Source organism: Poecilia mexicana, unplaced genomic scaffold (assembly GCF_051168715.1).
Source record: "Poecilia mexicana isolate PSO_F unplaced genomic scaffold, ASM5116871v1 scaffold_6, whole genome shotgun sequence".
Lineage (NCBI taxonomy): Eukaryota > Metazoa > Chordata > Actinopteri > Cyprinodontiformes > Poeciliidae > Poecilia > Poecilia mexicana.
Genome location: NW_028263375.1, coordinates 5947657 through 5961369, shown reverse-complemented (window position 1 = coordinate 5961369; position 13713 = coordinate 5947657). Strand labels below are relative to the sequence as shown.

Genomic DNA, 13713 nt, shown 5'->3' with positions numbered 1-13713 from the left:
TGTTCCTGCAAAACACAGAGAGACAGTTGGAAACCTGAAGAAGAGTCAAATTTAGAGGAAATGCGGAGATCAGTGTGTAACTGCTTTTAATTGTGTTCAGCAGAAAATGGAGACAGCAGTGGGTGTTTAGTTCTGACCACAGTCCGTTCCTTAAAATATTCCCTCTGACGATGCCGTCACAGCAGCTTCTCGGTCTGAATGATGACTAATTCCTTTATTCTTTACCAGTTTATCCTCTTAACCACTTTACCTGGTACAGATCAGATCGTCAACTTCAGGAAATTAGCACATTTCCAGTAGTTAACCTCTGTGCTTTCTGTACAGTTTCCAGATTAATGATAAACACCAGGAGTTCGGCTGTTTTTAACTTTATTCTCCTCTACAACTATTATTATATTATTTTCAACTATGTTTATTAAAGTAAATAGATTTTATTTCTAAAATGTAAAATAAAAAAGAACAAGTTATATCAGTGTTCTTAAATTATTATTTAACTGATGGTAATACTGGTAAATAAATGCAGAATAAAATTCAATGTAGGGCTGAAATAATTAATCAAATTAATCCCAATGAATCGATTATTGAAAGAATTGTTAACTATTGTAGTAATCAATTAACTGTAAACTGAAGTATACAGACTTCCAAAAAAAGACAATTTGCTGAAAGTTCAATACAATCAACAGTAATTAAGTAAAAACTTTACAAAAAATATAAACAATTTGCATAAAAATAAACTTATTTATATACATTAATGTATTTATTATTGCTACCATTGTCATACAGCAGTAACGTACATATTTTTGGGACATTTTCATTAATTATTTATTAGTAATTAATTTGTTATATTTTTACTTTTATTTAAAAAAGCTTTGGTTCCAGCTGCAGCTTTATAAGCGGATTCCACTTTTTCTGTCACGTGTTTTTGGTGATGCAACATATTTTCCTCTCATCAGCATCAAGCTGCTCCAGCAAAATGCAGTTTGCACCAAATGAAATGCAGCAATTGGCCAAAAAAAAAAAATAATGCAGGAGCTGCCAACAGGGATGCTAACTTTGAGAAATACTGTCTGTATAAAAGATTTTATTTCCTCAAAAATAAAGTTAGTGTTTCTGTTTGCAGATTTCATCACCCTCGGTTATGCAGGGAATCTTAATCTTCTTACTTTAAGCAATATATACGGGACTGACTGTTTTGGTGGGTCTTTTTCATGAAATTTCAGAGCATATTTTTAATCCCTAAACAGAAATCTGTGAGACTCAGACAGAAAAAAAGGCCAATGGAAAAGCTCTTAAACGGATAAAAGTCTCAAACTGAGGTTTAGCTTCAGACTGACCTTCCCTCTTTTCAGTGGTCAGCCACAGTTTCTTAACAACACATTTATCTCCCCACCCATCATGCGTTATTCAATCCCACAGTAATGTTTTCAGGTTTGAAGATGATGCATAAATTAAAAGAATGGAAAAAAAAAACCTGAAGAATTTTAATCCTTGCTGTCTGATGCTTTATGAAGTTTTCTGTGAAAAGTGCTGAAGTTCGACAACCTGAAAGTTATTTGGATTCTGTTGTGACGTCCTCGTTTTCCAGTCGTAATCCGCGCCTCGTCTACTACCACTGCTGCTCCTCTGCAGGGCTCAGCTTACGTAACGGTGGTTTGGTGTTTGTAGTGAGGATTAGCAGAGCAGTCTGAAACATTAAACAAATCCAGATCTTTATCCTGGGAGCGTGTCCTCTGCTTCTGCTGACGCAGGGCCAGCTGGACAGTAAAAATAAGAAAATGTTTCACCTTTTCTGTTCTTTTCTATTCAAACCCCTTGAACTGTTAACTTTTTTTATATTTAAACTAACTGTCCTGTGAAAGCTTAGCCCCGCCCCCAGATGGTTTGTAAAATTCCACCAAAGTGGGCGGAGCCAAGAGACACTGAGGGGCGTGGCCAAACACTGTCGCTTACTTATCAACTTTGTTGCTACATTTTATTAACTTTTCACCCCCCTTGGAGCAGAGGTGTCAAACTCGTTTTCATTTTGGGCCAGAATATACTAAGACCCATTAGCAAACTGTTAATATCTTAAAGGTGAAGAAATGAGTAAGTCAGTCAGTCTAAGTACGTCTAATTGCATGATAAACTAAAATAAGCTCATTAATTTCCTTTTGCATAATTTATTGTTTTTCTCTTTTTACCAGAAACTGGATGATGCAAGTCTTCAGTCTGGTGCTTTGGTCTCAACAAACCCTTTTCTTGAAGGACAATTTTGGTTCCAGAGACTCACAATTCATTTTATTTGTTTTTTCTGTTGTTTTGTTTATTTATTTTGGATATTTAAAATGTTTGTTGTACTTTTTTAGATTCACCTCCCATTAAAATGGCTTCTGCAGTTCTGAACTTTAAACTTTCTTTGGTCCCCAGGAGGCTGTTTGAATCATGGGTTTCCAAACGTTTCCATGCCACTTCCCCCCAAATGGGGGTTAACTTCCTCTGCACAGTAACAGATCATGATCTGTAGGTGTCATTACCTACAGACACCTACATTCTGTACATACGTTTCTATACGTATGTTTCTTCAACATGCATAGAGAAACATCAACCTTTAGAATGTTTTTATTCAATAATTATTCCATTCATTTTGCATAATGCTATGTCATATCATTTGATTTTAGATGCCATTAGTTCTGTGGCGTAAAATTTTACTATCGGATAAAATACTATGATTTTATTACCAGACAATGCCATTTTTCAACATTTGATTATAAGAAAATATGTAATATTTTATATTATTCATATCAAATTTTATTTTATTCTCACAGATCTTATGTTTTTTGTAGTCAGGTTATTTTGGGTTGAATGAATTTCCCTGGCAGCCAATCAGAAAATGAGAATCAGAAATAACACTTAAGTCAATTATTTGAACATATATTTAATTAAAAATATAATTGAATAATATAAAACAAAAATTATGTTGAGAAAAGATTTAGAAGTTTATGCAATTCATTTTTTTATTTTTAGTTTTTTCTTCATCTTCTCTCCAACTTTCTGAGGCCCCTACAGCGCCCCCTGGTGGCTTCTGCTTTGAAAACGCTGTTCTGACGAGACTGAACTCCAAAGTTGCGTCACCAGAAAGCTTTTTGATGAATGAAATGTTAGAGTATAGAGTAAGACCATATTTAAAGAATTTGACAGGTTTTCCATCCTCAGTGAAACACAAACCTTCAGATGGTTTTTAACTCAAACAGGAAGCGTGTTTGTTGTTTGGCACGTGATCCAACCGCTTCAGTGTTTCTACATTCTTGATCTCATCGCTGTCAGTGTTTTTGTGTGACTACCTCGCGCCTGCAGACGCAGTGGCCCGGTTTGAGGCCCGTATGATTTAGCAGCGTCTTCCACTGGGGCCTCCAGGCAGAAATCAGGGAAATTGTTTTGACGGGTGAGCTGCGAAGCGGATTCTCCTCACAACTGTACAGGCCAGAGGTTGAAGCCTTGTCACATTGAAAAGGTCTGTTTTACGTCAGCGCAGCAGTGATGGGTTCGCGACCGTAAAGAGAAGATGACCTGATGTACCACTGCCTCGTTTCTGTCCTGTCAGAGATTTCATTTTGCAGATTCATATTTTCCCCACAGAACTGTAAGAAAGGCTGGCTGATGAATCAATTTTATTGATTAATGAAATGTTTGGCTTTTGAAGATCTGGATTTTTTTTCACCAATGCGCTCCATGAGTTTTCATAATTCAGAGGGCGGCCATCTTGTTTGACAAACAGGTTTTACAGTTTCTGTTTATTTGGACTTTGAATTCCAGTCAACCCTACTATAAAATATAAAAGCAATGGCGTATTAGGGCCACTGGAGAAACAAAAAATGTTGTACATTTCTGCCAAAAAAATCAGAAATTTTAAAGTTAATTTTCTAGAAAAAACAAGAAACTTTCCTAATTTGAAAGGTTGAAAATTGGCTAGAAAAAACTCAGAAATTTTGTGGTAAATTCTCTAGAAAAAACTCAGAAATTTTTGAGTTTGAAAAGTCCAAAATTTGCTAGAAATAATTAGAACATTTCTTACTTTGAAAAGTTGGTCATTTCTGTCAAAAACAATCTCAAATCTTCTAGAAAAAACATGGACATTTCTAAGTTTCAAAGGTTTTCTTCAGAAATTTGTCAAAATTTTGTATATTCTTCTGCACCTTTTTGACATTTTTCCTCATTAAAAAGACTTTTCCTAGAAATTTATGGTAAAATTGTATAGTTATTTATGCTAATATCATGATTATTTTGTTGTAATTAAACTTTCTTGAAGCCTGGCCCTGATACTCCATCATACAACTCACAGAGGGGTTGATTGAAATAAAAGCCACGTTTTGAAAATATTTTCAGTTATTTGTAATTTCTTTTTTAGCTAATTAAAATCAGAGCTCAGATCATGAAACAAGTCGTAGATTTTATTTTTAAGCCACATCGCTCTAACTGTAAGCAGACCTGAATGCGATGGGAAACGGCTCCTTGCTGATTTTTCAGCACCATGGAGAGCGACCAGCAGCCGGAGAAAATATTTCATTTACTCCGACGTTTCCGAGTAAACGCTTCCAAGAAGCAACAACGGCCCACACGCTGCCTCACATATATTCCCTAATTTGCACTCGCTGCTGGCAGCTGATCAGGCTGCAAGTCCTGCCGTCGGCAGCACCGCGGCACCCGGGAGAGCCTGACTTCAGGAGGGCAGAAAAGCCCTTTGGATAAACAATTCACAAGTTTGTCATATTTCCAATCATCACAAGTTTATTTGTGTAGCACATTTCAGCAACAAGGCATCAAAAAGTCATAAAAGACACAGTGAACCAGTAAACATTATATTTTGTCAAGCAGTTTCATCACTACACATCTAATATGTTGATTAATGTTTCATTTATAATGTTTCAAAAGCAGCTCTAAACAGGTGGGTTTTAGCCTTTATTTAAAGGATCTCAGTGTTTCAGCTGTTTTACAGTTTTCTGGAAGTTTGTTCCAGATTTGTGGTGCATAGAGTTGAATGCTGCTTCTTCACGTTTAGTTCTGGTTCTGGATGCAGAGCAGAACCAGAAGACCTGAGGGATCTGGAAGTTTATGACAACAGCAGATCTGTAATGTATTGTGGTGCATATTTCAGTGATTTATAAACTAACGACAGTATTTTAAAGGCTGTTCTCTGAGCTACATGGAGCCGGTGTAGGGACTTCAGAACCAGGTGATGTTCTCATCCTCCTGGTTTTAGTCAGAACTCCAGCAGCAGCGTTCTGGATCAGCTGCAGCTGGAGGACTGATTTTGTAGGCAGGTCTGTGAAGACACTGTTGCTGTAATCAGTGGGACTAAAGATGAATGAATTTTTCTAGAAAATGTTTGACACTTGAAACGTGGAAATATCTAACTTGTTGCAGAAAGTGTTTGAGATTAATCACAACATTTCTCAGGTTTTTTTGCGTTTTCAAACTCAGAAATTTCCAATTTGTTCTAGAAAATTTCTGATATGATCAAAAATGTCAAGCTTTTTTTTCTAAAGACTTTTCAAATTTTGAAACTGAAATTTTCATGTTTTTTTTGTTTTTTTGTTTGTTTGTTTTGGCATAAATTTTCAACTACTGAAACTCAGAACTTACCAAAAATAATTCTACAAATGTTCTGAGACTAAACTTGAAACTTTTTGGCAGAAATTTACTCCTCCTTTTTTCCCCCTGTGTAACACACCATCATAATAAAACCCCTAATAGTCGGATATTAGGATCAGATGTGGTCTTTTTCTTGATTTTAGTGTTTTTATTTTAACAAACGTGCCGACTGTCTCCTAATATCCAGGACTCTGCTTAGCTCCCTGTCTGGTTTCCTTCTGCACAGTCAGCGCTCTCCTCCTCCTCCTCTTCCCGATTCTTCTTCTTCTCTTCCTCCTGGCTCTGCTCCAGCAGTAAAGCATCCATTTGATAAAATCTCATTAAGCTGTTGCTCACGTATGTGTGTGCGTTCTTTGATCCGTCTCTCATATGGCCGTACATCTGTGTGCTGACATGATTACAAAGGGCTGGCCAGATGTGTTGCCCATCTGTCTCGGACACAGGCCCTGTGTGAGTGTGTGTGTGTGTGTGCAGGTATGGGGGCAGATCTTCCCGATGACGGGGGCAGGTTTGGAGTTGGCACCGCTTGGCGCGCGGATCAGTGTGTGTGAGTTTGGCTCCATTCACCACTTCCTGCTTTCCCTAACCCTCGAGCCCAGCAGGGAGCCGTTTGTTTGCGATGCAGACGCAGGACGTGGAAGCAGTCCTTATATGGGCATGTAGTCGTGCGTTTGCTCCTGAATGAATCAGAGTGCTGTTACATCAGAGGGGTCGGGCTGGCAGGCGGGATGGATCGCTTGCTCTCCGATTGGAACACACACTTCTGCTGGAGAGTGTGTGAGAGAGGAAAGCTGGAAACACACACACACACACACACACACACACACACTGATGGCCTACTTTCCAGCAACTCGGAGATGCAGGGATTGTTCTGCAGCAGGAATGGTATGAATGAAGGGAGTGTGACGACAAGAACTTCTAAACTTTGCAAAGAAATCTGAAAAAATTAAACTTACACATAATAATCAAAAATATTCAGCTTAATTTAATGATCATAAAATAAACAAGATGCTTTGTTTCTCCTGCCAAACTCACAATATTCTCCTTTTTGTTAACTTTATGTTTTATGCTTGTTTTTTTTAATTAAAGCCAGTAGGTAATCTGTTTCATTGCAACAATAACTTTATTTTTGTTTTATATAGTTGATTTTATGCCTTTGTTTTCTTTTTTGTTTTTGTGCGCAAATTAGTTGACAATTTGTTTAGTTCTGCAATATTTTGCCTAAAACTGCCTCAGTGCTGCCCACTTTAGGTTGAATGCTGGTTACTGCAGTTACTTTTTCTTATTTGTTACAACGGAACATCTTGGTCTACATCCAATAACAAACGATACATTTGTGGATAGTCACTTTTTTCAAACTTCAAACTACTAAATAAGGGGGGAAAAGTGATTCAATTTTAGCCAAAACATTTTGAGATTAATCTCAGAAATTTTGTATGAAAATTTTTTGTAATTTCTTAGTTTCAATAATTGAAAATGTGTTTGAAAAAAATTCTGAAATTTTGAGTTTTAAAAGCTCAAAAGTTAAACATTTGTGCCAAAAAACTCAGAAATTTCGAGATTAACCTGAGAAATCTTTTAGAAATAAAACTAGAAAATTTCCAAGTATGAAAAATTTTCTTGTAAACTTTTGAAACATAAATTTCCACATTTATTCTAGAAAATGTTTGAGACTTCTCATAATTTCAGCTTTTTCTTGCAAATTTACAATTTTTTAAATCCAGAAAGACCCTGATTTTTACTAGACAATTTATGAGATGAAACTTCTGAATTTTTTTAGCACATTTTTGGACTTTTCAAATTTAGAAATTTTCTCTTTTTTTCAGAAAAATTTCTCAGTTTAATTTCAAAGTTTCTTAGTTTTTTGGTGAAAATTTGCTCTTTTTTTCCATGTACAATGACCCTAATAAGCCGTAGTTCCACTGTGACACTTCAGCATGCTCATAAAAATGTGACGGAAACACGGCTAGTCTGAAGTCGGTAACCAGCGGTTTCCATCCTGTTTATGGCAGTTCAAAGTGTTTCTTGTGTTCTGGTTGTATTTTATCATCTGACCCGTGTTTGTTCTGGTCTGTTCCTCCAGGAACATTTCAGGGCCAGTGGGTCGGAGGGATGCGTCACGGCTATGGCGTCCGGCAGAGCGTTCCATACGGCATGGCGGCCGTCATCCGCTCTCCTTTACGCACCTCCATAAACTCTCTCCGTTCTGGTTCGGAGCACAGCAATGGAACCGCGCTGCTGGACCGAACGGGCGCCCTGGTTCCGGGCCCGCCCACAGTTCCGGGAACTCTGACCACCAGCGTCTCCATGTGCAGCACGGGCAGCAGCGGCAGCAGCCCCGCTGTGTCCCGCGGAGGCTTCGTGTTGACGGCGCATAGCGAGGCAGAGCTGCTGAAGGGGAAGAGGAAAGGAGGATTGTTCCGGAGGTCCATCCTGTCCGGCCTCAAGCTCAGGAAGTCCGAGTCCAGGAGCTCTCTGGCGTCGCAGAGGTCCAAACAGAGCTCGTTTCGGAGCGAGGCTGGGATGAGCACCGTCTCCTCGGCTGCATCGGACATCAACTCCACCATCAGGTAACCTGAATCAGCAATTAAAACCATTAAATACTTGGAATTACAGATGACATTTTATTCAGAGTAAAAATGCATTTATTAGGAATGGGTGGTAACCAGTTCCAGTGGTAAATGTTCTTTAAAATTTAAAGTTTATTAATTTTTGAGAATGTGTTCTGACATTATTTTGCCATTACAATTATATTACTTGAAAATGGTCTCAAAATAACATGATCATTTATCACAGTAACTTTTGGGACGATTTATCTCCTTGCAAAATTTGTTATTGTGACACAGACGGAGAAGTTTAGGATTGATGAAGCACCTGGTGTTGATATGTTGTTGTGGGGGGCCAAAATGAAAATCTGCTCAGGGCCCCAGAAAGGTTTGGGCCGGCCCTGTGTGGATGAGCGTATTTGTTTTCCCAGATAAGAAATGGTTTTAAAATAAGAACAAAAACAGTTGTGACCTTTGCCCTTTCCAGCCTCGGAGACGCAGACGCGGAGTTGGCAGTTGCGGACGACGACGTCGACGCCACGGCGACGGAGACGTACTGCGGGGAGTGGAAGAACGACAAGCGGACGGGATTCGGCGTGAGTCGGCGGTCCGATGGGCTGCAGTACGAGGGCGAGTGGCTGAGCAACAAGCGGCACGGCTACGGCTGCACCACGTTCCCCGACGGCACCAAGGAGGAAGGGAAGTACAAGCAGAACATCCTGGTGAGCGGCAAGCGGAAGAACCTGATCCCGCTCCGCGCCAGCAAAATCCGGGAGAAGGTGGACCGAGCCGTGGAGGGGGCCCAGAAGGCGGCGGACATCGCCCGGCAGAAGGCCGAGATCGCTCTGTCCAGGTAGGAAGTCCGACTGGTTCTGGTTTGGTTGGAGAAATCTCAATGGCAAATCCTCAGAAAATCATTTTACTTTAAAGCTTTTACCGTAAAATAAGAACGACCGGACCAAATCCTCCTGTTCAGGTCCGATGCTCTTCACTAGAGGAACATCACAAGCATCTAGAAATGCTTCTAACTTTCAGATCAAATAACTTCACTGTCTCCCAAGGGGGAATTTGCTTTGCAAATAAATACAAAACATGAAAAAAATAGCAATAAAAATACACCACAACATCCACATAGCACATGGTACAATTTCCCACCACAGTTTGTTGAACTTCAACCTAAATTAGTTTTTTTGCAGATAAATTATATAAATTGATCCTTGATGATGCCATCTCTTTGTGACATGTTTACATTTGTTTAATTCTCAAATATAGAGTGCAGTTCTACAATTCTTCAGCTTGGTTGATGTCTGTCACACAGCGCTGTCAATCACCTTTGTAAATGCGCTGCTAAATGTGCTACTGGCACAGAGACATTACAGGAAAACAATTTATCTGCCATTATCTGTGGCCATGCTAACTAGCCTTAGCATACCTTAGCGACTGGTGCTTTCTCATGTTCGCAGCCAAAGTTTCTGATTACAGAGAAAAGTTGCAAGATTTGTTACTAATTACTTTTTGAAAAAGTCACTAGAGGATCTCAAAAGTTACTAAATATTGCAACAAAGTCTCTAAGTTGGCAGCAGTGCTTCTCTCTCTTAATCCCCTCTGCTCATCAGCGTCGCTCTGCCAAGAGGCAGAGGTAAGCTTGGCCACGCCCCTCTGTCTATTGACCACGCCCCTCTGTATCTTGGCCACGCCCCTCTGTCTCTTGACCACACCCATGTCCCCAGAAATTTAAATGAAGAAAAAGCATGGAATCTTTTTGCAAAGTATACTTTTTGTAGAAATTCTTGCCGTTAAGCCAAACTGAAATAAAATGACTCAAAAAGTCCAAAGCTGCTATTTCTTCAAGTACTTTGTCGTTAATAAGTCAAAGCAACGTTTTTATTGCCATCTATTTTGATTAGATTACCGAATAAATGAAAAATGTAAGCTGCCATGTGCGAGTGGTGCATTGTTAATCAGTAGAGCTGTAATGGTCTGTGAATATTTGTTATAGCCGTTTCGGTTGAGGATGCGGTGTACCCTTTTAAATCTGAGCACATGCAGAAATGATTATGTGCACAACACAACGTTCTGTAGCACAACTTTAAAAGACTGAACACACTCCCAGCTTTTACTAAAACCTGCTCTTTGGGAACATGAAGGTTTCTCATGCAGCTGCAGTGACGTCAGGGAAAAAAATGAGGATTGAACCAAAATTTTCAGTATTTTCATAAAAGAACAAAAACAAGTGATTTTATGAATCAGATTATTCTTTATTATTTTTTTTAAAAAAGCTCCTTATGGCCCAATCTTTGAAGTTTTTTCTCTTAGTGAGATATTAACAGTGAATTTCAATTGAAGATACTTTGTGACAAGGGCGTAGGTTTGGTCTAAGTTTTGGTGGGGACCTTGACCCCCCCCCTCCAGCACAGTGAAATGCCCAAGAGCACCGAACATTTTTGAGAAGGGGGGGGAAACCACATTGGCTTAATAACCCCCTCCCCCCAACCATAACCATATCATACATCTTGTGTATACAACCAGATACAGTCATACTCAGCAGATCAGTTCAAGAACACTTTACTTTTTCCTTTACAAAATTCAGCAAACGTTACAAGTAAGATCAAAAGAAATATCCTCTGGATACTCCCTGGTCACTGGCACTCACACTGACTGCCTCCTATAGAGCAAACAAAGCGTAACCTGGTTTGTATTCACACTAGCTTAACTTAATTTAAGACTAACACTTCAAATGCCATATTTACTGAGATAATTTCACAGTATATTTCATATCTGAGAACTAACACCTCACCTGGAGCCCTGAAGCTCCAGCCACCTCTCCATCGTTCTGCTCTGCTGTCTGAGCATCCTATGTGAAAAATATTACATAATTAACAGACCTATTCTACCTCACATTCAGTGCTGACCTTACTAAACACCGGACTTTACAACAAATGCGTTGCGTGATAGATATCTAACTTATGGGTCCACTCACTGTACTTACAGCCGACGTAGCGAAATAACTTCTAATGTCTGTCCTTTTCTTTTTTGGTGGCGACATGGTCTCGGAGACTCAGAAGGAGACGCGTGTGCCCAGCTAGCCGCCGCCTTTTGCAGCTAATCAAAGAACGTCCGACGATTCAACTGACCCCCCCTCCCCCCACCCCCCCGACAGCACCGTTCCGACACGGTCTCGGAGGCTCATAATAAATGTCAAACTAAGAAGCTTCCGTTCCGCGCACCGCCTGTTGCTGCTAATCAAAGATCGTAGATCCACGTTCTTTGAGCCAATATGGCAAAAATTGGTCGGGACTTTTTCATATCCCGTGAATATTGGTCGGGACATGTCCCTACCGTCCCTACCCAAACCTACGCCCATGCTTTGTGAACTTTAATATTTGTATTCCGCTACACTTCTAATAACTTCATTTATCACAAATTTCTAGAAATACACCATTAAAATGAAACAGAACCATATAAAACATACAGATGGGGAGATTTAATGCAGAAACATTCACAACTAGACTGCAGATGTTGCAACATTTCAATGCGAAAAGTGAGACCATCCATTTTACAGTTGAAATGATTAATCGGATTAATCGTGATAAGTCGATTAGTGAAATCATCAACTAATTTAGTAGTCGATTAATTGTTTGCTGTCCATTTACTGAAAAACACAACACAGTCAGAGCAGAAATTAAGCCAAAACTGTACAAAATATATAAAAATTTTGCATTTAAAATTAAAAAAAGTCTTTATCTGCAAATATATTCTTCCCAGAACTCTTCAGGTGGCAGTTTTAACTTAATCCAGTTCAAATTCTGTAAAATAAATGAAAAAAAATATCTCCTATTAAGAAACTTCTGCTTCAAGTTATTAATCAGTTAATCCAAAAATTAATCAACACATCGACCCTACACTGTATTCATGCTAAGTCAGGTGGTTCACATGTTTATTTTCTTATTTAAAGCATTAATATAATTGTTTGTTTTCATGACTTAATACATTTCTAATATTGTATTATTGTATTTTAATCTAATTAATCAATTAATTGTCCCAATAACCCTTTTTACTTTCATTCTGTCCTTGAACACTTGAACATTCGCTTATTAGCGATGCTAAGCTAACTGCAGCGTCCTGATTGAGAGGAAACAGTCCTGCAGCTTCCTGGATCATGTTTCTTCCATTTCGTTTTATATTTTGAATCGGTGACAGAATAAGATCAGGCTCGGGGTTAAACTGGATCGAAGGGTTAAGGAGGGTTGAGGCGGCAATCGAAGCAAGACGGTACTGGAGCCTGTTCCCATTTAGCTAAACGCTGAGCACATCTGGGGTTAATGGTTCTGTCCTGACCTGCTTCACAGCGTCTAACAGCTTCAGGGTGAGATATGAGGCTGAACTTTTAGGACTTAGAGGAGGAATTAATTTACTGTCCCAGAACCTAAAGATAAAGATTCACATTAATATTGAAGCCTGGTGGCATCGAAGGCATTCAGACAGTTGTTGAGGTCAGGCTATGATGCAGAAACTTTTAGTGACTTGCCTTTAAAGCGTAGCCAGGGCTTGACGATATGGATGAAAACCATATCACAATATAAGCATTTCATATCGGTCGATATTGATAATTAGATTGGATTTTTGTTTAAATAATCTGAAATCCTGCCAAACTGGTGGCCGTGGCCTTTCCTCTTCTTCTACGGTTTTCTCTCCGCCGTTGCTTTTTTATTTTTAAGCAGTTATGAGGCACAGTGTGGAAACTTTAAACCGCTGCTACAAGTTGCTCAACAGGTTGTTGCTAGGTAACCAGAGTGAGTGAGTTCATGCCGTATAGTTGCTTATCTAAAGCCTTTCCTTTGCCTACATCCCCCAGAATGCCGTGCGGTTTTGGATCAGAGTTCAGTGACTATTTTATATATTCAGGCATGTTACATACTGATATTGATCATTTGTCTATTGCAATATGTATTGTTATTGATTTATTGTCCAGCTCTAATCGTAACCAGAGAGACTGATTAGATGTGAACAAGTTATTTTTCAACAATTACTTTGTTCCTGTACTTAAGTAAATTTTTCATGTATCTGTACTTTACTGGAGTAGATGGTTTCTTGTGTACTTTTGACTTTTACTCCACTACATTTTACATAAAGTATCTGTACTACATTTGTACTACACTGCAAAAACAAAAAAAAACATTTTAACAAGAAATAGGAGCTCGTTTTAAGTTAATAATTCCTTAATAGTTTTGAAAAAGTACTAGTTCTCCTGGGAGATTTTTTCACTTATAAGGAGGAGAAAACAGAAGTAGAAGATTTTGAAAGTGTGACAGCAGACGGAGACGGTGAATGAAGCTTCTGTCTGAAAGTGGGTTAGCTCTGCTATTGGATTAGCATTTGACCTTGGAGCAGATCAATTGTAATAATGTGTTGCATCTCTGACCTCGTGGTCATGGAGTTGGTGTGTGAAACGATTCAGGAGTGCAGAATGAAGATGGAGACAGAACGAAAGTTCTCAGAGAAATTTAAACATCACAACAAACAAGAAGTATAATAATAA

The 13713-nt window shown here is 38.9% G+C and overlaps 1 protein-coding gene across 1 annotated transcript in view; it reads left to right on the top strand.

The window, feature by feature from the left end:
* jph3b (junctophilin 3b) overlaps positions 1–13713 on the top strand; it is a 43107-nt gene that overhangs the window by 8780 nt on the left and 20614 nt on the right. The window contains exons 2-3 of the mRNA XM_014996917.2: positions 7712–8198; positions 8662–9027. Coding sequence (XP_014852403.2) covers positions 7712–8198; positions 8662–9027 — 853 coding nt within the window. The remainder of the gene's footprint in view (positions 1–7711; positions 8199–8661; positions 9028–13713) is intronic.